This window comes from Vicugna pacos, unplaced genomic scaffold (genome assembly GCF_048564905.1).
Source record: "Vicugna pacos unplaced genomic scaffold, VicPac4 scaffold_221, whole genome shotgun sequence".
NCBI lineage: Eukaryota > Metazoa > Chordata > Mammalia > Artiodactyla > Camelidae > Vicugna > Vicugna pacos.
In genome coordinates this window covers 13,889-33,345 of record NW_027328900.1, presented here as the reverse complement: position 1 = coordinate 33,345, position 19,457 = coordinate 13,889, and the positions used below count along the sequence as shown (strand labels likewise).

Below are 19,457 nucleotides of genomic sequence, written 5' to 3'. Positions count from 1 at the left end.
GGAGTGGAAACAAGTGGGCTGTTCTAGAACCCTGGTTCTTGGGCTCTGCTGCCCTCTCACCTTCTCTGCCTCAGGAGCAAGGGCAGGCGAGCAGATGGGACCTCCCTGCACTTCCTGCCACACCAGTGTCCCCTACACACTTCCTGCCCCTGCCTGCTTCCTCCCCAGCCCCCATCCCACTCCCTGCTGGCCCCTCTCCACCCACCTCCCCTCCTGCCCCCTGGAGGCTGCTCCTGCCTCACCTCTAGAAAAGGAACACCTATGTCCTATGTGGAACCTATGTCCTGCCAGCTCCAGCTGCCATCCTCCTCAGTGCAGCTTCTTACAGGAGTTATACTCTGGGTCTCCTCGCCTCCCACCTTTCCTCACCCTGCTCTGAGCTGGCATCTGTCTGCCTCTCCACTGCACAGCCCGGGTCCCCACAGCCCGCCCCTCACCAGCATTTGGCCCAAGACCACTCCCTCCCCAAGCCTTCCCCTCTCTGCCAGAGGACTGGGCTCCAGGAACTGCAGGGACTGGTCCAGCTCTGGCCACCAAAGTGTCACAAGGCCGTCCTTCACTGAGGGCCTTCGGGAAGGTGGGCAGGTGGGGGAAGGGGAGCAGAAGCTTTCCTGGGATGACAGGTCCTGGCTAAGCTATGGGGGCTGCAGGCCTCTGAGCCTGGGGAGGGGGGTGGGGAACAGCGGGTGGGCTGGATCACGTCCAGCCCGTCCCCCAGGGCAGCGCCAGTCAGCTCCCCAGCAGAATCAGATGGTTTAGACTATGGCTGACTGGCTCCCAGCCCCTCCTCTCCCCTGACCCCTGCCCCCAACCCAGACACAGCTCTGCAAAGAGCCTGGCTCTGCCAGGTTAATCATTCTTGCAGACACAGACACTGGGGAACACGGGCGCAGTCCTCACATATCTGGGGGCTGCCATGTGGAGCAGGGGGCAGGAGCGTAGGGGACAGGCAGAGGGAGCTGGGGCAGGTTTCAGAGCACAGGCTGGGGGGTGGGTAGTTCATTCCCTGTGCCTGCAAGTGGGCGACCCCACTCAAGCCAACGTCTGCCAGCACGATCCCATGTACCGAGGGCTTTCCCTCAGGCTAGCTCGCTCACCCCGCCAGGCCGGTTGTGATTACCCCTTTTTATAGGCAAGGAAACTGAGGCCCAAGGCCATTCAGCAGGTCTGTGGCTGAGTCTGGGCTGCAGCCCAAGTCTCCTGTATGAAGGGAGGAAAAGAGAAGATCCACCAGCCCTGCAGCTGATACACCCACCCAGGAGTCAAAGACAGGGCAGCCCTGTCTACACTTGCTGAGCCTGGGCCGTGGGGACAGGGAAGAACATCTAGACAGAGAGCGAGCCTCCGGTCCACAGTAGTATTCAAGCAGGTCTTGCTGGCTAGTTAAATGACTTCCCTTCCTCACAGCCCTTTCAAACCAAGATTCCAGGATGCCAGGCTTTCTTTGGGAGACGGACGATGAGAGAGCAGAAACCTCTGACCTGCTATCAGAACCCAAGCCAGCATTCTCGGTGCTGGACACCAGGCAAAAGCTCCACACAGTTCATCTTGTTTCACCCACACAATAATCCATGAGGTGTTTTCATCTCCATTTTCCACACACAGAAACTGAGGCTTGGAGACACAAAGTGACTCGCCTAGGCCACACACAGTAAGTGGCAGAAGCAGAGCAGAAACCCAGGCCTGTTTCCTGAATCCAGGTTCATGCCCCTGCACTAGACAGCTCTCAGCCGACTGCCAAGCTGCTCTGGTTCCCTCACGCCCAGCATTAGACCATGCCAGGCTGCCAGGAGGCAGGAGGAGGGCTCTTGGGGTCCCCCTCGGTCTGGGACCCTGCATAATCCACAAGGGCATAGCCCTTCAGTGTTCAAAAACTTCCCCTGCACGTCTCCTAGAAGGAGGCAGGGAGGCTGAGCAGAGAGTGTGCGGCTCAAGAAGGGCGGTGCTAGACTCTGAACCCAGCAGTCGTGTGATCAGGACAGCAGCAGGCCTCGCTACAGCCTGAGCCGGCCCCTTGCCTTGCAGCCCCTGATACGGAAGCTGGGGCAGCCTGGACCCACCTGGGCTCAGTGGCCTTGAAGTCTGGCATCCCTGTCTGCACACCGAAAGCGGAGGCCTGCATACTGAGAAGGAGTATGGTCAAGAAAGAGGGAGGGAGGGAGCCCTAGAGACAAAAAGCCTGGGCCCCAGTCCTGGCTCAGCCTCTGCATGCTGTGTGAGCTTGGTCCAGGCACCTGCCCTCTCTGAGACTCCATTTGCTCATCTACAAAATGGGAGTGATGGTCAGAGATATGTTTGAGAGTGTCAGGGAGGCCCCTGGTCCAAGGTAATTGTTCATTGACCTTGGTTCCCTAACCCATGGTCTCTGAAGCTCTCCCAACCTCCAGTGGCCACTCAACAGCAGAAGTCCAGTGGTGAGTCCACAGTGTTCAAGAGGCCCCAGGACCAGCCCTCCACTCCAACTGCCACACCTACCAGCAGGATGTCAGCGACCACTGCGCAGCTGCAGGATAGAAGCAGCTCCCCAAGGGCCAGGAACGCCTGTGGACACAGGGCAGCCAGGGTGAGGCTTTCTGGACCTCGCGCCTACCCCTCCCCATGTTGTTTCTTCCTACCCGAGGAGAGGGAGATTCAGGCGGCACAGAGGAAGGCACTGTTGAGACTTACTGGGGTGGATGAGGTCTGGAACTATTTTCCCAGTTCCAGCAGCCGCCAAGATGGGTAGACATTCTCATGGGCAGACAGGCAGCCATGACCCAGACGGGAGTGCCAGGGATGAGCTCTCCCCCTGATGGATGGCCCCCAGGGTCCAGCCCTTGAGGTCACCCAGGGGCTGCAGGAGGAGGCAGTCAGGACTCCCAGGCCACTTTTAAAGATGGGGAAACAGACTTAGAGGAGAAAGGTCCAGGGGCTGCTTCAGGCTGCCCACCCCTCCCCTTGTTCCCTGAAGGCCTGTGTACACCAAGGAGGTGCCTACTGAATGCCAGCCAGACCACTTGGCCCAGGCACCCCATCGACAGCCCTGCCCAGGCCATCCCCCTCCCAGACCCCTAGAGCGGCGCAGGGAGGTAAGCAAGCCTGGCACAGTGAAACTGCCGGGTCAGAGCCGGGGCTTGCCAGAGGTCGATAGCTGGCCCAGGGCAAAGCCAGCCTGGAATACTGGGGGCTTCCGGCCCCATCCAGCACCCACCCCCACCCTGCGCACCTGTGGGGCTGGGATAACCTTGTGTGCCAGCCCCCTGCCCCAATATCTGCCAGCAACAGGAGGCCCCTGTGGGCCTGTCCCTCCCAGCTCCCCGAACCCCCCAGCTACTAACAAAGGATTAGGACAATCCTCATTGCACTCACTCAAGAAGAGTTTAATGAAGCAGCAAGGAGGGATAAAAGGCTCATTTCTCAGAGCTTCTAAGAGCTTATTGCGGGAGTGGAATTAGTCATTCTTGGAGTCACGGGACTGTGCCCAGGGCAGCCCAGGCTCCAGCACCCAAAGGCTTGCAAACACCCAGGACAGAGGAACCAAAGGAACTGAATACTTGCCAGGCACGTCCACCCTTGTCACCCATCTAACGCTCAGCCACCTCATAAGACATATCATTACACCCATTTCACAGATGAGAAGACTCAGGCCCCAGGTCACACATCAAGCCACTCTCCGGTGAGCCCCTCACCCCCATGGCTGACCCTGTGCGAGGTGGGGGACAGGAGGCTGTCCGAGAGGCCCCAGCAGCCACAGTGCTGGGGAAGGCTGGCACAAAGGAAGTCAGAGGAAAGCCTAGAATGCGGAGGGCTTCCCAGTGGAGGTGGCGCTGAGCAGAGCCCTGAAGGATGCGCAGGATCAGGATGGGCTAAGAAGAGCCCCCAAGCCACGCCAGACAGAGAACCCCCATGAGCAGAGGTGAGGAGGCTGGGCAGGCAGGAAGGTGGCCCAGCGCTGCAGAGAAAGGGCTGGATGCACCAAGGAGGGGGAGTAGCCGTGTGTCCTCCCAGTCTCACCAGCCCTTAGGCCGCCGCAAACTGGGGAACCCTGAGGGCAGGGTGGGTCTCCCTCTGGGCCTGGGGCCGGGGCCAGGCACCCACAGAGGTCTGAATCAGGAAGCGGCTGGCGGGCGAGTCTTAGGCGGGGCCCAGGCAGTCTGCAGACCCACATTCCAGCTTGACAGGGTCTGCCAACCCGGCCTCCTGGAGCCACATGAAAGTCCTGGCAGCTGACGCCCATCCTTCCCTCAGTCAGACTCCCACCTCCACCGGGGCTGCCAGGCCGCTGCCCTCCTCACAACTGCCGCTCGAGGGCATCCCGCCCTCCATGCCCCGGGCACCAGCCCCTCCAAGCTGTGCTGTCTGCTGGAGCTGAGGCCCCCGCCTCATCTCTCCCCGGCTCCTTCACGCCCACAGGACATACTGAAATACACCTTTTCCTTCCTCCAGCTGGAGTAGGGTGGATCCTGACCCCAAAATAGAGCCGACAGGAGGGAGGCTGCAGCCACAATGGGACCTTTCAGGTGAAGAAGCCGCCCCAGGAGGCCAGGTTTCCTCAGACACACCTGGAAACCCACCCCATGCCACCAAATCCTCGTCTCCACGGGATGGCTTTGAGGGGTGAAGGGCCCAGCTGCGGAGAGGCTGCCGCCTAATCCTGTAATTACAGAGTCTCTTGAGGCGGCTGCCTGGGCTCAGGGAGGGACACTCCATCAGAGAGGTGCGCCCTCCTGGGGGTGGACGGCCTGGCCCCACCCTGCCACGTGGGGCCACCCTGGGAGGTCACCACCCCTCTGGGCCTTGGTTTCCCCAGCCCTACAACGGTGGGGTGGCTCAGATGCCACACCAGGTGCCTCCAGGGCCAACTGCCTAGGCTGTTAAAGCTGGGAGTTTGTGTTCCCCACGGGCTGCGTGTGAATCAGGTCTTAGAGTCCGAGGGCTTCCACGACCACTTCAGACTTGGGTTCCGTGATCATAAAACAAAACAAACAAGAAGAGCCGTGGTTTGAGGTCAAGTCACGGTGAAGAATGAAGCCAGCTGTTCAAAGCTCCTCTGGCATAGGTCCCTCAGCCCCACCCCGGACACCCTCTCCTGCATGGCCACAGGCCCTTTGCACTGTCCAGGTCCCCAAACCAGCTCTCTCCTGCTGTCCCCGCCCATCCCCCTACCCTGCATTACTGTCCTCACCCAGGGCAGTTGAGGCAGCTGAGACAGGCCCAAGGCATGGACTGGCCCTCAGCAAGCTGCACAAATTGCTTTTCCCCAGAGGTGTCCTCTGTCGCTCAGACCAGACACAGAGAGAGGGAGGACACATGCCTTGTTTGCCCTCCAGTCACTGATTCCTGTCCATTCTGCATCCTAAATGTCCCTCAGATCTGCTCCCTCCTCCCATCCACTGTGGGAGGCCTGGTCCAGGCCACCCCGGGTCCCTCCTCCCCACCACTTTCCCAGGCCCCATCATCCCTCCTGACAGCAGCCCCGGAGGGGACTTCCAAAAGGGAAATCTGACTCTGCTCTTGTCCCCTTAGCGCCTGTGCAAGCTCCCCTGCACCCTGGCTCAGTCCCCCTGGGCGACAGGGCCTGGGAATGCTGCCTGGAGCCTGAGAAACGTGGAGCCCCTCAGCCCCGGGCCTTTTCCATTTCAGACTCAAGAGGATTTCCCTCAAGCTGGGACCACGACAATGAATACTTCTGGCCTGAGTCACCCCTGGCCGGAGCAGCGTGCGTAGACACACAAGCTCACACACAAGAGCTCCAACACATGTGCACTCATACCTAGACACACAACCTGGGAGACACACACAAAACTCACGCACCACAAGGACACGCATATGCAGGGCAAAGGGATGATATTCTAAGTATTAAAACGTGTGGCAAGAGTACCAACCAACCAGACGGCGGCTGCCAACACTGGTGCAGGCTTGCTGGGGTGAACTTGCTGGAAAATGGCCTAGTGTGTATGCTTGCAGGCTTGTGGTCTCATAACACGGACAGCAAGTTGTCCACACACAGTCACACGGGCACACACACGTATGCAGGTGCACAAGCTTGCTCCTCCTTTTGTACTCATGCACGTACATGCACACAGATGTGAACACACTCATACCTTCACACACACACACCCCTCCTCATGCACACCTGCACACACAGGTAGGCATGGGGAAGGAGCAGGAGAGAAGCTGGGGCACCCGCCCCAGAGAAGGCTCAGCCCCTGCCGGGTAGAGAGGACAATGTCTTTACCCTGGCCCATCTCAGTCTTCCAGCTGGGCAGTAACTGAGCTCTGAACTACAAAGAATGGATTCTAGGCGTCCCCAGGAAAGGAGAAGGCAAACATCTCCCAAGGGCTAGCTAAGGTCCATCCTCCCCTTGCACGGGTCACCTCTTCGCTCAGTGTGTTTGAGACAGATGGGACGCAGGCCCCCAGCACAGAGTGGCTGCCAGCAAGCTGCCGGGCTGGCTGGCACACTTTGCCCCTGGGCCTGCCAACCTGTAATTGCAGGCCTGGCTTCAGGGCATAAGGGCACCGCCCAGCTACCCGGGGGCCAGCAACAGCCCAGCAGCCTGGTAGGCAGGCGGGTGGGGAATGAGCTCCAGTCCTCCTGGAGGATTCAGCTGAGACTGCAGGCTCTCCATGAGGGCTCTGCTGCCCATCCAGGAAGAGACCTGTTAGATCCTGGCAGGAAGGTAGGGCCCTCCAAGGAAGGAAAAGGGGGGCCTCTCTCAGCCCCCCTGAGGCAGCCCCTGGCAAGGCCCACTTCCTGTAGCCCAACATGCAAGAGAAAAAGGGCTTATCCAAGAAGCCCCCCAGGGCCAAGTGGTAGGAGAGATCCCCAGAGCTGGGGCACCTGCACAGCCCAGCTGTCTGGGCTACCTGGGGTGAAGGCAGATCCTACAGCCAACCCTAGAATCCTTAGCTGACCCTGACTACAGCTATGATGGACACACATCCTGGCTGCTCCCCACCAACCACCGCATAAGGCTCCCTTGTGGGCACCAGGCTGGGCAGACACAGGGCCTGCACCTTTGGTCCTTGCTCAGGAGTCTTCAAGCTAAGAAGGTAACATTCTGTCCCAGATGTAAAGACCTTGGTGACAGCCAAGCTGGCTCTGCTCTGTGTGGTGGTGGCCACATCTCTCCTTGTGCAAACAGGGAACTCAGAGTTATGATCTAGCTTGGGCTGGAAGGAGCCTTAAAGATCATGTAAGGCAACTCCTGTATAAAGATGGAGAATTGCAACTGCATATTTCCCTTCCCCCTCAAAGTGAAAAACAGGAAGTCAAGGGGGAGGGTTTAGCACGCATGAGGTCCTGCGTTCAAGCCCCGGTACCGCCATTAAAACAAACAAACAAAGAAACATAATTACCACCACCACCCCCCAAAAAATAGGAAGTCAGGGGAGAAAATATTTTTCACCAAGGAAAAGAACAAAGCCTAATGAGGTAAGTATAAAATATTGGCAGCCAAGAAAACAAACAAACAAACATATGATTCTGGAGTATAGCCCTTCTCAGCTTCCCACTCCCCAAAGCTGTTCTCCAAAACCCCCACATCTGGAGGGAAATAAACTGAGTAGGGGTCTCTTATACCCACTCTTAACTAAGAACCCAGTGGGAAAAGCTACTGGGGAGAAATGGGTAAAACTGGAGAAAGTGAATAATGACTCCAGTTACTGACTCCACCTGAAAACGGCCCTCGTTTCAGAAGGGAATCCTGGTAATTAAGTAGAAGGAACCCTGTGGTAGAGCATTTACCTAAATCCAAGGAGAGCAGAGCCCAGGTGTTCTGACAAAGGCTCCTCCTGCTTCACCTGAGCCCTGTAATTTCCTCAGGCAACAAAACCTAAGACTCAACTCTCAAACTGCAGCCCCTTTGGAGAAGAGAATGGTCACAGAGAAGGCTGGAAGAGAGTCAGAAACAAGAGTCCCCCAAGCTACATCAAAGCAAACCTGCTATCGGAGCAAAGATGTCCAAAACCAGACAAGGGAAAAGCACTTAGCATGTGAACTGTGCAAACGTACAGAAAAAAGAAAGACAGAGGGAGGAAGGGATTGGGGGGAGGAAAAAGAAGGAAGGAAGGAGAAAGAGGAAAAAGAAAGAGAGAGGAAGGGAAGGAGGAATGGGGGTAGAGGAGACGAAAAAAGAGAAAGAAAGAAAGAGGAAGGGACAGAGATGGAAAAGGAGGGAGGGAGGGTGAGAGGGAAAAGGAAGTGAAGAAGAAAGGAAGGAAGGAAGGAAGGAAGAGAGAAATGGGAGAAGAGGAAAGGGGGAAAAGTGGAAAAGGAAGAAAAGAGAAAGGGAGGAAGGAAGAAAAAAGAATACAACCTAAAAGACAAATAAGAGAAGGAACAGGAAGAAATTCCTTATAATTGTTTCAAACCATATTGAACATTAATTCAGTAAGGAAAGAGTTCAAAGATGAAATGAACCCCCAAGAGGATGTAAAAGATATCACAGGCCTATGGAAATAAACGGAGGAACAAACATTATTACAGAACTAACAAAAATGTTTAGAAACAGAATAGACATCAAACGAAGTAGAGTCATGGATACAGAGAAAAGACTTGAGATAATCTCACAGACTGATTGATTTTTGAAAACATTTAGAGAGGAGTAAATGATACGGAAGACAGACAGAGAGGATCAGGCCTGGGACTATGGTGTGGCAGGGAAGCATCTAGGGTACCAAACTTAAGGAGGCACTCAGTCTCTGAGTTGCGGAAGTACAGAGTCAGCCCCTGAGAGTGAGTGCCTCCTTAAATTGTGTGACCTCTATGCCTTGCTGGCCTCATCCTAGTCCCAGCCCAGAAGATGATCCAATACAGCTAAAACATCCAACAAAAACAAACAGAAGAAATATTCAAAGAGATGAGACAGGGAGGGAGGATACTCAAGACTGCTTCAGCAGATAAGAACACTGTTCTGAAGAAATTTTTATGTGATGTAGAATAGTTAGCATCAAAACATAGCCAAGTTGTTGTGAGCAGCTACTAACATGGCTCCAGAGAACCACACCTCTTTTCTCACCCTTGTGTAGTCTGGACCTAAGGGTGTGATTTTAATGAGCAGAACACAGCAAGAGTAATGGGATACCACTTCTGTGATTAGGTTACAAGAGATTGCGACTCCCCTCAATAGACTCATCTATTGCCTTCTCAGCCTGCACACTTTCATGAAGGGAGGTGCCATATGAAAGAGGCCAACACAGCAAAGGACCCGAGAGCAGGCTCCAGCCAACAGCCAATGAGGAGTTGAGCCCCCAATCCAACAATGTACAAGGGTCCAAATGCTGCCAACAACCACGGAGTGAGCTTGGCACTGGATCCCTCCCCAGTTGAGCATTCAGATGAGACCACAGACCCTGGACTAACACCTTGACTGTAGCCTGCAAGAGACCATGAAGCAGAGCACCTAATGAAACTATGCCTGGATTCTTGACCCACAGAAACTTGGGACATAATAAACGTGTGCTGTCTTAAACAGCTACATTTTGGGATGAATTGTTATGCAGCAAGAGATAACTAATACACCAGCTAAGCTACTGAATTTCAAGAATAAATCCTGAAATCTCCAGGTATCCAGATGGAAAAAATGAATCAAATGAAAGATTTTTAAAACTTTATTCCCCAGTTTATTGGCAATATTTGATATCAAAAGACAATGGAACAAATGTCTGCAAAGTCATGAGAGAAAGAAAATGGAAGCCAAGAATATCATACCCAGTTGATGTTGCTCAGCTAAAGAGGAAAAGAGGAGAAGACAATCTCAAATATGAATGAATCAAAGGAATACAACCTCTCTAGGTTTTTTTTTGAGGGGGGAGCACAGAATAGATTAAAAACTATTTAACCACAAAAAACTGGATAGACAGTTACGAGCTGAACCATACTAATGAACTCAGGAATGGAGAATCTATGTAACAGACTGACAATGAGTATTAAAACTATTTAAATCTGAGACTACTATCAAACAACTATTAGGACTATGTTTATAGAATAGAGTGTGAATGTTATAAATCTAGAAAAAGTAAAATAAATAATGTAACTAACAAAAGTCAAGAGGCTGGGAGAGAAGAAGGTGGGAGATGAAAAAGGCTGGTCAGAAAGAAGGCAAGAATATACAATGCAGAAAAGACAGTCTTTTCTGCAAGTAGGGCTGGGAAAGCTGGACAGCTGCATGTAAATCAATGGAGTTAGAACACTCGCTCACACGACACACAAAAATAAACTCAAAATGGCTTAAAGACTTAAATATAAGACATGACACCATAAAATGCCTAGAAGAGAACATAGGCAAAACATTCTCTGACATAAATCATAGCAATGTTTTCTTAGATCAGTCTCCCATGGCAAAAGAAATTAAAGCAAAAATAAACAAGTGAGACCTAATCAAACTTACAAGCTTTTGTTTTGTTTCATGAGGGGGAGGTAACTAGGTTTATTTATGTGTTTATATTTGGAGGAGGTACTGGGGATTCAACCCAGGACCTAAAGCTAAGCATGCACTCTACCACTTGAGCTATACCTTCCCCCTCCAAACTTACAAGCTTTTGGACAGCAAAGGAAACCATAAACAAGATGAAAAGACAACCTAGGGACTCGGAGAAAATACTTGCAAACCTTGCAACAGACAAGGGCTTAATTTCCAAAATATGCAAACAGCTCATATATCTCAATATCAAAAAACCAAACAACCCAATCAAAAAATGGGCAGAAGACCTAAATAGATATTTCTCCAAAGAAGACATCCAGATGGCCAATAGGCACATGAAAAGATGCTCAACATCGCTAATTACTAGAGAAATGCAAATCAAAACTACAATGAGTATCACCTCACACTGGTAAGAATGGCCATCATTAAAAAGTCTACAAATAATAAATGCTGGAGAGGGTGTGAAGAAAAGGGAACCTTCCTACACTGTTGGGTGGAAATGTAAATTGGTGCAGCCACTATGGAAAACAGTACAGAGATTCCCTAAAAAACTAAAAATAGAGTTACCATATGATCTAACAATCCTACTCTTGGGCGTATATCCAGAAAAAACTAATTCAAAAAAATACACGCACCTCAGTGTTCATAGCCGCATTATTTACAGTAGCCAAGACATGGAAGCAACCTAAATGTCCATCAACAGATGAACTGATAAAGAAGATGTGGTATATATATATACTTCAGCCATAAAAAAAAGAATGAAATAATGTCATTTGCAGCAACATGGATCGACCTAGAGATTATCATATTAAGTGAAGTTAAGCCAGAAAGAGAAAGACGAATATCATATTGATATCACTTACATGTGGAATCTAAAATATGATACAAATGATACAAATATTTACAAAACAGAAACAGACACACAGACATAGAAAACAAACTAATGGTTTATAGGAAAGCAGAGGGAGGGATAAATTAGGAGTTGGGATTAGCAGATACAAACTACTACATACAAAAGAGATAAACAACAAGGTCCTACTGTACAGCACAGGAAACTATATTCAGTATCTTGTAATAAACTATAATGGAAAAGAATATATATATGTCTAACTAATCACTTTGCTGTACATCAATAACTAATACAACATTATAAATCAACTATACTTCAATTTTTTTGAATATATATGTTTAAAAATAAGAAGGCTGGTCAGGATTCATCAATAAGTCCAAAATTTTAAAATTAATTTCAAGTTAAACAATTCCTCTAATTTCATTTCAGTTTCTTCAGGTAAATTCACATAAATGAATTAAACATTACATGATTCCATTTATATGAAATATCCAGATTAGGCAAGCGTTTAAGACAGAAAGTAGATTAGCAGTTACCTAGAGCTGGGATAAGGGAAAGGTTGGGGGAAAATGGTGAATGACGATAATGAAAATGAAGTTTCTTTTTGAGGTGATGAAAATGTTCTAAAATTGATGTGACGATTATAAAACTCTGTGAATATACTAAAAACCCACTAAATTGTGCACTTTAAATGGGTGAATTACACCTCAATAAATTTGTTTTTAAAATTACCATAGAACCTCAGCTTAATAAAAAATATTTCAAAAAAAACACACAAATCTGTGTGTAAAGACAGAAAGACACATATAGAATGATGATCCATAACAAAAGTGGAAGTAAACAGGCCAAGATGTTAAGAGTAACTAATTCTGGGGGAGGAATAAATGGGAATCGTTATTGTCTTTGCTTTTGTGCTTTTCTGGTTTTGCTTTTGTTTTTCAGTTTCCCCCAAATCAAGATAGAAAGGTTACTGGACAGAGTGCAGTGGAGTGACTCGTTGGCCCCAACTCTTGTTTTCACAGTGGTAGCGCGATGCATCCACATCCCTGACATGTCAAGTGCCCCAGAGCATGATTCTTGGTCCTTTTCCCTTTCCATCCAAGCTCAGTTCCTCGGTGATCTCATTCGGACTCATGGCTGTAAATAACCAGCCTAGACCTCTCTCCCAAACTCCAGACTCATACATATCCAACTGCCTCTGAACATCTGCAGTCAAATGTCTTCAGAGGCATCTCAAATTTAACATGTCTAAAATTGAACTTCTAACCCCACCCTTTCCAAAAAAAACAACTCCACACTCCTCTCAGCCTTCTTCATCTCAGTAAATGGCCACTCCATGTTTCCAGTCGCTCAGGCCAAAAACCCTGAAGTTACACTCGACGAATCACTTTCTCTCACACTCTACACCCACCCAGTCAGGAAATCCTGTTGCTGCCACTTCCAAACATACCCCGAATCTGACCACTTCTTCACACTTCCTCTAGAACTAGCCTACGTCAAGCCACAAGCATCTCTTGCCTGTATTATTGGAAACCCTCCTAATGGGCTTCCCTGTCTCTGTCTTTGTCCTTTTTCACTCTGTTATAAACACAGCAGCTGGAGAGACCTTGGTAAACCACGTGGTGGTTAGTTACAAAACAGCCTCCAAGGAATCAGGCTTCTTGGTATTCACACCCTTGTCTAGTCCTCTTCCCCGGTGAGACTAAGCTGGCTTTGCACTTGGCTTCTGCCAATAAATAAGGCAGAAGCGACGCTATGCTGTTCTTGGCCTACGCCTTAAGAGACACGGCAGCTTCCATTTTTGCTTTCTTGGAATGCAGGTCTGAGACCACCCTATAGGTAACTGGGTTAGCCCGGGAGAGGATGAGAAGCCACATGGAGGAGCATGGAAGAACCGACAGCCAGACATGAGTGAAGCCAGCTTGGCTGTTCCAATCCACCCAGTCTTCCAGGGGAAGGCTGCCATAGGAGTGAGCACAGGTGAATCAGCTGAGAAGCCATTCAGCCAACTCAAAGAATCATAAGGACTAATAGGGAGGGGGTATATAGCTCAGTGGTAGGGCATGTGCGCGGCATGCATGAGGTCCTAGGTTCAATCCCCAGTACCTCCATTAAAAGAAATAATAAATCATTGTTTTAAGCACCAAGTTTTAAGTCGATTTGTTACTCAGCAAAAGGTGACTGATACAAAGCCTCACACAGATCATCTCACTTCTGTGCTAGAAATCCTCTACTGGTTTCCCATTTCACTTAAATTGGAAGCAAAGTCATCCTATGTACAGGGCTCCACACCATCACGGCCCCCACCACCCTGCCATTCCGTCTGAGCTCATCAACTCTGCTCAACCCAGGCTCACTCCATTCCAACCCATGTCCTTGACTGCACCAGCCATGCTTTCCCCCACAGGGCCTTTGCACTTGCCATTCCCTCTGCATGGAGGGCTCTCCCCCTCTCCACCCCCATACCCACATGCCTTCTTCCCTCACTGGCTTCAGGTTGCTGCTGAAGGATCACCGACTCAGTGAGGCGTCCCTGACCACCTTGCACAACCCAGTCCCTCTTCTTGTCCACTTTCCCTGCTCTGTTCTTTTCCACAGAACTCATCCCCGTCTAACCTACCATTTATCTGATGTTTATTTTATTACACATGTAATTTTGCCTTTTCTGTTCAATGCTGCCTCCCCAGAGCCTAGAGCAGCACCTGGCACACCGGAGGTGCACTGGGGAATATTTGAGAAGTGAGCAAACATTTCTGCTCATCATGGGTGGGACCCGCCTCACAGCCACCTAACCAGGGCCTCAGCTCAGCCCGTGAGGCACAGCAAGGTTTGGGGGTGAAGATTCCACTCTCAGGTTTCTCACCTGTAATGCGGAAAGAGCAGCAGGGAATTAGAGACCCCTCAGGTTGGGGCGGGGTGGTGGTGATGGGGTTTCCTGGCCGCTTGCCCAGACACTCCTCTCTGTAATGTTGGATATCAGCAGGACCCAGGGCACTACGGAGACTGTCTTTTCCCAAAACAGCCACTGCAATATTCTCACATGCTCTTGCAGATCACTGCTAATCTCCACCAACAGATTGAATTCATCCCCTCTCCCCTCAGATCTGAGCAAGAAGTCGTAACTCAAGTCAAGAACAGGATGCAGTGAAACTGATGCTGTGTAACTTTCAAGGTAGGTCATAAATGCAACACAGCTTCACCTGGCTCTCTCACGACTCCAGTCCTTGGGAGCCGGCCATCACGTTGTAAGGAAGCCCAGGCCACATGGGGAAGTCACGCGCAGCTGGTCTAGCCAGTAGCTCCAGCTAAGGTTTCAGCCAACAGCCAGCATCAACCATCAGACGGCCCTCAGCCTCTGATGATCCAGACCTCCGCCCCTATTCTGCCTTGTTAACCCCAAATGGAAGAGATACGTTATCCCTACCCTCCAATCTTGCCCAAATTGCAAATTCTTGAGCAAAATATGTGTTTTTGTTGTTTTAAACCACTAAATTTCATTACATATCCATAGTAACTAGAACAGGTCCCAAATTAGCAACTCAATGAAGCCAAGATGAAAGGACTAGCACTCCCATTTCATAGCTGAGGAAACTGAGGCTCAGCAAAATTAAGACCTTGTCCTAGCTCACACAGCTAGTAAGTGAAGAAACAGGAATGATGTCCAGGTCTTTCAGATACCTCAGTGCATGCTCACTCCCATCTCCCTCCCTTCCAGCTGCTGCCCCTCCCTCGGACCCCAAAGCACACCCAGGGTGGGGCTGCCAATGGTCAGCCATATCCTCCAGCTACCAGGCCAGCAATGATGGAGCGCCTGCCCTGGACTCAGTCCCTCCTCTGAGCACAAACCCCTTCTCCTCTGAAGGGCAGCAGCTCTGGGAAAAAGGCCAAGGAAGAGGGTATGAGCCAAGACCTGCTGTGTGTGTCTGGATCCCAATTAACAATCAAGAAGTCAAGTTCCCCTGCCAAGGGGACTGGAAGGAGGGAAGAGACGGAACCCTCTGCTCCTGCAGGTGGGCCCCAGGGCACAGGCTCCCCGAAGGAAGGCCCCAGATCAGACTTTATATGCTCAGGAAACCTCATTGCCATGAAACATACAGCACAACTTGGCCCCACTTCAGGAAATTTAGGGACAGGCACACCCACGATGCTGCCAAAAACCCCTCCTTCTCATGCAATGCAGTGACAGCCACAAAAGCAGTGGGAGAAAAGCTATATGCAGCTGAAGACACACATGTACACACACTTCCCACACAATCTGCTTGCCCTGATACACATGTATATGCACACTCATGCACAGCCATGTATGCAAAACAGCACACAAAAGCCATGTGCACATACAGAATGAATATACATGTACACAGAATATATGTAGAGCATGACTGTACAGGTACAGAGATGTATACATGCAAAAGCACACATATCTGCATTCATATTCACAGGCCTGCCTGCATATACTCACACTTAGATACATACACACACTAGCACACATGCCTTCCCAGGAAGCCCTATACATTTCCCCTGGAACCTATCAATCTCTCCAGGACTTGTAGAGAAAGTATGGGAAGAACTTTGGTTCCTGCAATCTGAGAAGGTGAAGGAAGGGATGGACTGACAGAAAGATGGGTGGATGGGTGGATGGGTGGATGGATGGATGGATAGATGGATGGACAGAGGAAGGATGGGTGGATGGGTGCATGGATGGATGGATGGAAGAGACTCAAATGACTCTATTTTGAAACTATTTTGAACAGAAGCCAATTCCTCAGCCCTCTTTGATCACCCTTTCTGATATTGGTCCCCATAGGTCCCCCAAACCTAATGACTATCCTTCATGGTGGAATGCCACCAGTTTCCACCCACTGAAGTTTTAGGAGTGATGTCATGTCCCATGGAATCCAGACTCCTGTATCCAACTCTCTACTAACACTTGTACTTGGTTGTCAACCTCTCACCACAAACTCAGAATGTACAAACCCAAGTGTTCATCTTCCCCCAAATCCCACTGTTCCTGTCTACTTTCCTATCTCAGTTAATGGCGTCTCCCTCCATCCAGCTACACAGGCTAATATCCTAGAATTCACCTTCGACTTTCTCTCACACCCCACATTGAATCCATCAGGAAACTCCGATAGCTTTACCTTCAAAATACACCTATAATTCAACCACTTCTTACCACCTCCACTGCTTCTGCTCTTGCACCCCTAACCACCCTCATAGTAAATATTCTCAACAGAGAAGTCAGAGTGATTCTATTAAACATAAGCTGATAATCGGAAAACAATAGAGAAAAATCAATAAAACCCAAATTGACTAATCTTTAGTTAAACTGACTAAGAAAAATGGGAGAAGACTCAAATTACTAAAATCAAAAATGAACAATACTACCGACCTTACAGAAATTAAAAAGATTACAAGGGAATACTATGAATAAAATTCCTTAAAAAATGCAAACTACTGAAACTGACTTAAAAAGACATAAAAAGTCTTAGTTGACCAATAACAATATTGAGTCAGTAATCAAAAAGCTTCCCACCAACAAAAGCCAGAACCAGATGGTTTGACTCATGAATCCCAACAAATGTCTAAAGACAAATTAACACAAATCCTTCACAAACTCTTCTGAAAAATAGAAGAGGAAGAAACACTTGTCAACTCGCCCTATGAAACCAAAGACATCACAAGAAAACTACAGGCCAATATTACTTACGAACATAGATGCAAAAATCCTCAACAAAACACTAGCAAGCTGAATTCAGCAACACATAAATCTGATTATACATTGTGACCAAGGGAGGGTTTATCCCAGGAATGCAAGGTTGGTTAAACATACAAATATCAATCAATGTAACATACCTTGTTAATAAGGGACAAACCACATGATCATCTCAAAGTTGCAGTAAACGTAAGCCAGATCTCCCAATCCTCAGTACAAAACCTTGTCTCACTCTTAGTAACAGCCAGTTCCACCTAATGTCCACAAGGTCCTACCTGATCTTATCTCCATCACCTCTGTCCTTGTCTCTCTTTCTCGCTTCACTCCACACCAACCACAGTGTCCTTCCTGGTGTTGCCTAAATCCACCAGATACACTCCTACCTTAGGGCATTTACAGAGTCTGTTCCCCTAAATATTCACCGAATTCGCTCCTTCACCTCCTGTAGGTCTTTACTCAACAACTATCTTCTCAGTGAGCCTCCTTGGTCACATTATGGAAAATTGCAGCCCTCTCCCCCCAACACCCACACTTTCCCTACCTCCCACTCTATTTATCCCAAGCATTTCTTATCATCTGAAATATTGTGAACTTTACCTATATATTTGGCCTGTTGTCTGTCTCCCTCAACTAGAACATAAGCTCTCTAAGGACAGAGATATCTTAGTCTGGTTTACCCACTGCTGAATCTGCAGCATTTAAACTAGCATGCTGCTTTACAGTTACTCAATAAATATATGTTGAATGAATGAAAATAGCTGGTCACTTAACTACTCACTCAGCAAGCAGTGATTACCCCACCCCAAGTGCCTGACACTCTGCTTTGGGCTGGAGCACTGAGAAAGATGGGAACCAACCTGGGTCCAGCTGGGGGACAGGTCAGAACATAAGTAACCAGGACCCAAGGAAGACAGTGCTGAGGAGCAGCAAGGATGAGGAGAGAGGATCAGGGAACCTAGGAAGGCTCCAGGGAGAGGTGGTGCCCTCACCGGCCCCCGAAGGCACAGAATGACCCCGGCATATGGAGAAGGGGTGGGAGGAGAGGGAACAGAGGGAGAGCCCAGATGTGGGAAGCATGGGGCATGTCCTGGGAATCAGGAAGGGACCTGCATGGCAGTACTGTATGGGGGATGAGGCTACTAAGGCTGCCAGGGAGGTTCATGAGAGGCCTTAAGTGTCAGGATGAGGAGCCAGGCTTAGTTCCAGTGGCACCAAGGCCTTTGATGGGGAAGCTCCGCCGTGTCACTCTGGCAGTGTGGGAAGAACAGGTTGTAGTGGATGAGCAGGAAGGCAAGGAGACCCGGAAGGTGGCTCCCAGGACAGTTCTGGAGAAAGATGGCAAGGCGTGAGCCAGAACAGGACAGAGGGGACCACAGAAGAGTGGTACTTTGGAGGTGTAAAGGGTTTTACGACTGGTGCGGGTGGGTGGGAAGGTCAGGCAGTGCGGGGGGAGCTGAAGCCTGAGTCTCAGGACCTCAGAGGCACAACAGAGCCCTGGAGCGGGGATCTGGTCAGGGGGTTCAGAAGGAATCACACCTCTTCTAGAAGGCTGGAGTTCTGGTCGCAGGGCTCAGCGCCGCTGGGGATCGTGCAAGGCCCAAACTTGAGCCACAGGGAGGGGCAGCCTCCTAGCACTGGAGGATGGATGCACCCTGGCCCTGCCCACCTTCCTGCCCCTCAGCCCCTCACTGCCCAGGGCAGGCCTGGAGAAGAGATTCTCCAGCTGGCTTTGTCAGCCAAGATGCAATGTCATTTCTAGATGAGCCATCCAGCTCTGGAGATGCGCCAGGCTGCAGAGCGGGGGACAGCTGTGTCCCCGAAACACAGCCAAGGAGCCTCTTCCCGGAGCCAACCAAGACAGTGGCAGAAGCAGAACTGGCAGGGGGTCCGAGGGCCCAGCCATTGTGGGGACAGGCCTTAAATGGGGCCTCCATCTGCCCGGGCCCCAGCCTCCCTGCAAGGTTGGGCCCATCCAGCCCCCACCAGCTGGAGATGATGGTCCCAGTCACACTCCCTCAGCCATTAGGCACTAAGGCATGTACTTAGTGCCTGGTGTCTGCCAGGCTCTGTTTCTCTTCCACGGGGGTGACAAGGGTCAGTGCAGCATGAAGGACACAGACTTTGGAGTCTGCGGAGCTGAGTCTGAGTTTCATCTGTCCTACTCTTTGTGCTGCTGTCTCTGGGCCTCAGTATTCCTATCTGTCGAGTGGGAACGAGAAATACCTTTTGGCACAAGGGCACCGTAAGGATAAAATAAGAGCACGTGCAGAAGGGAACATTAACGGGACTTGTCTATTTCCCAGGAATTTCAGTGGGAGCCCAACGAAGGCTGAGGACCCACACCTTAGAACAGGACCCACACCTTCAGGACTAGAGAGAAATGGAACTGTCTCATGTGGCCCCGCAACTTGTACAGAAGAAGGCTGGAGATGCGGGCTGGGGGGATTTATGTGAAGAGTGAGAAAACTGAGTGAGGGGCCACAGGCGG

The 19,457-nt window shown here is 50.2% G+C and overlaps 1 protein-coding gene across 3 annotated transcripts in view; it reads right to left on the bottom strand.

Annotated features, from left to right (window-relative positions):
* Positions 1 to 19,457, bottom strand: part of LOC140695464 (protein spinster homolog 3-like) — a 47,949-nt gene that overhangs the window by 14,619 nt on the left and 13,873 nt on the right. For 2 of the 3 annotated variants that reach the window (XM_072958191.1, XM_072958192.1), the window contains one exon: positions 2,476 to 2,541. In XM_072958191.1, the coding sequence (XP_072814292.1) occupies positions 2,476 to 2,541 (66 nt within the window). Of the gene's footprint in view, positions 1 to 2,475; positions 2,542 to 2,656; positions 2,867 to 19,457 lie in introns of those variants that run through there. The other variant, XM_072958193.1, reaches the window with a different exon arrangement.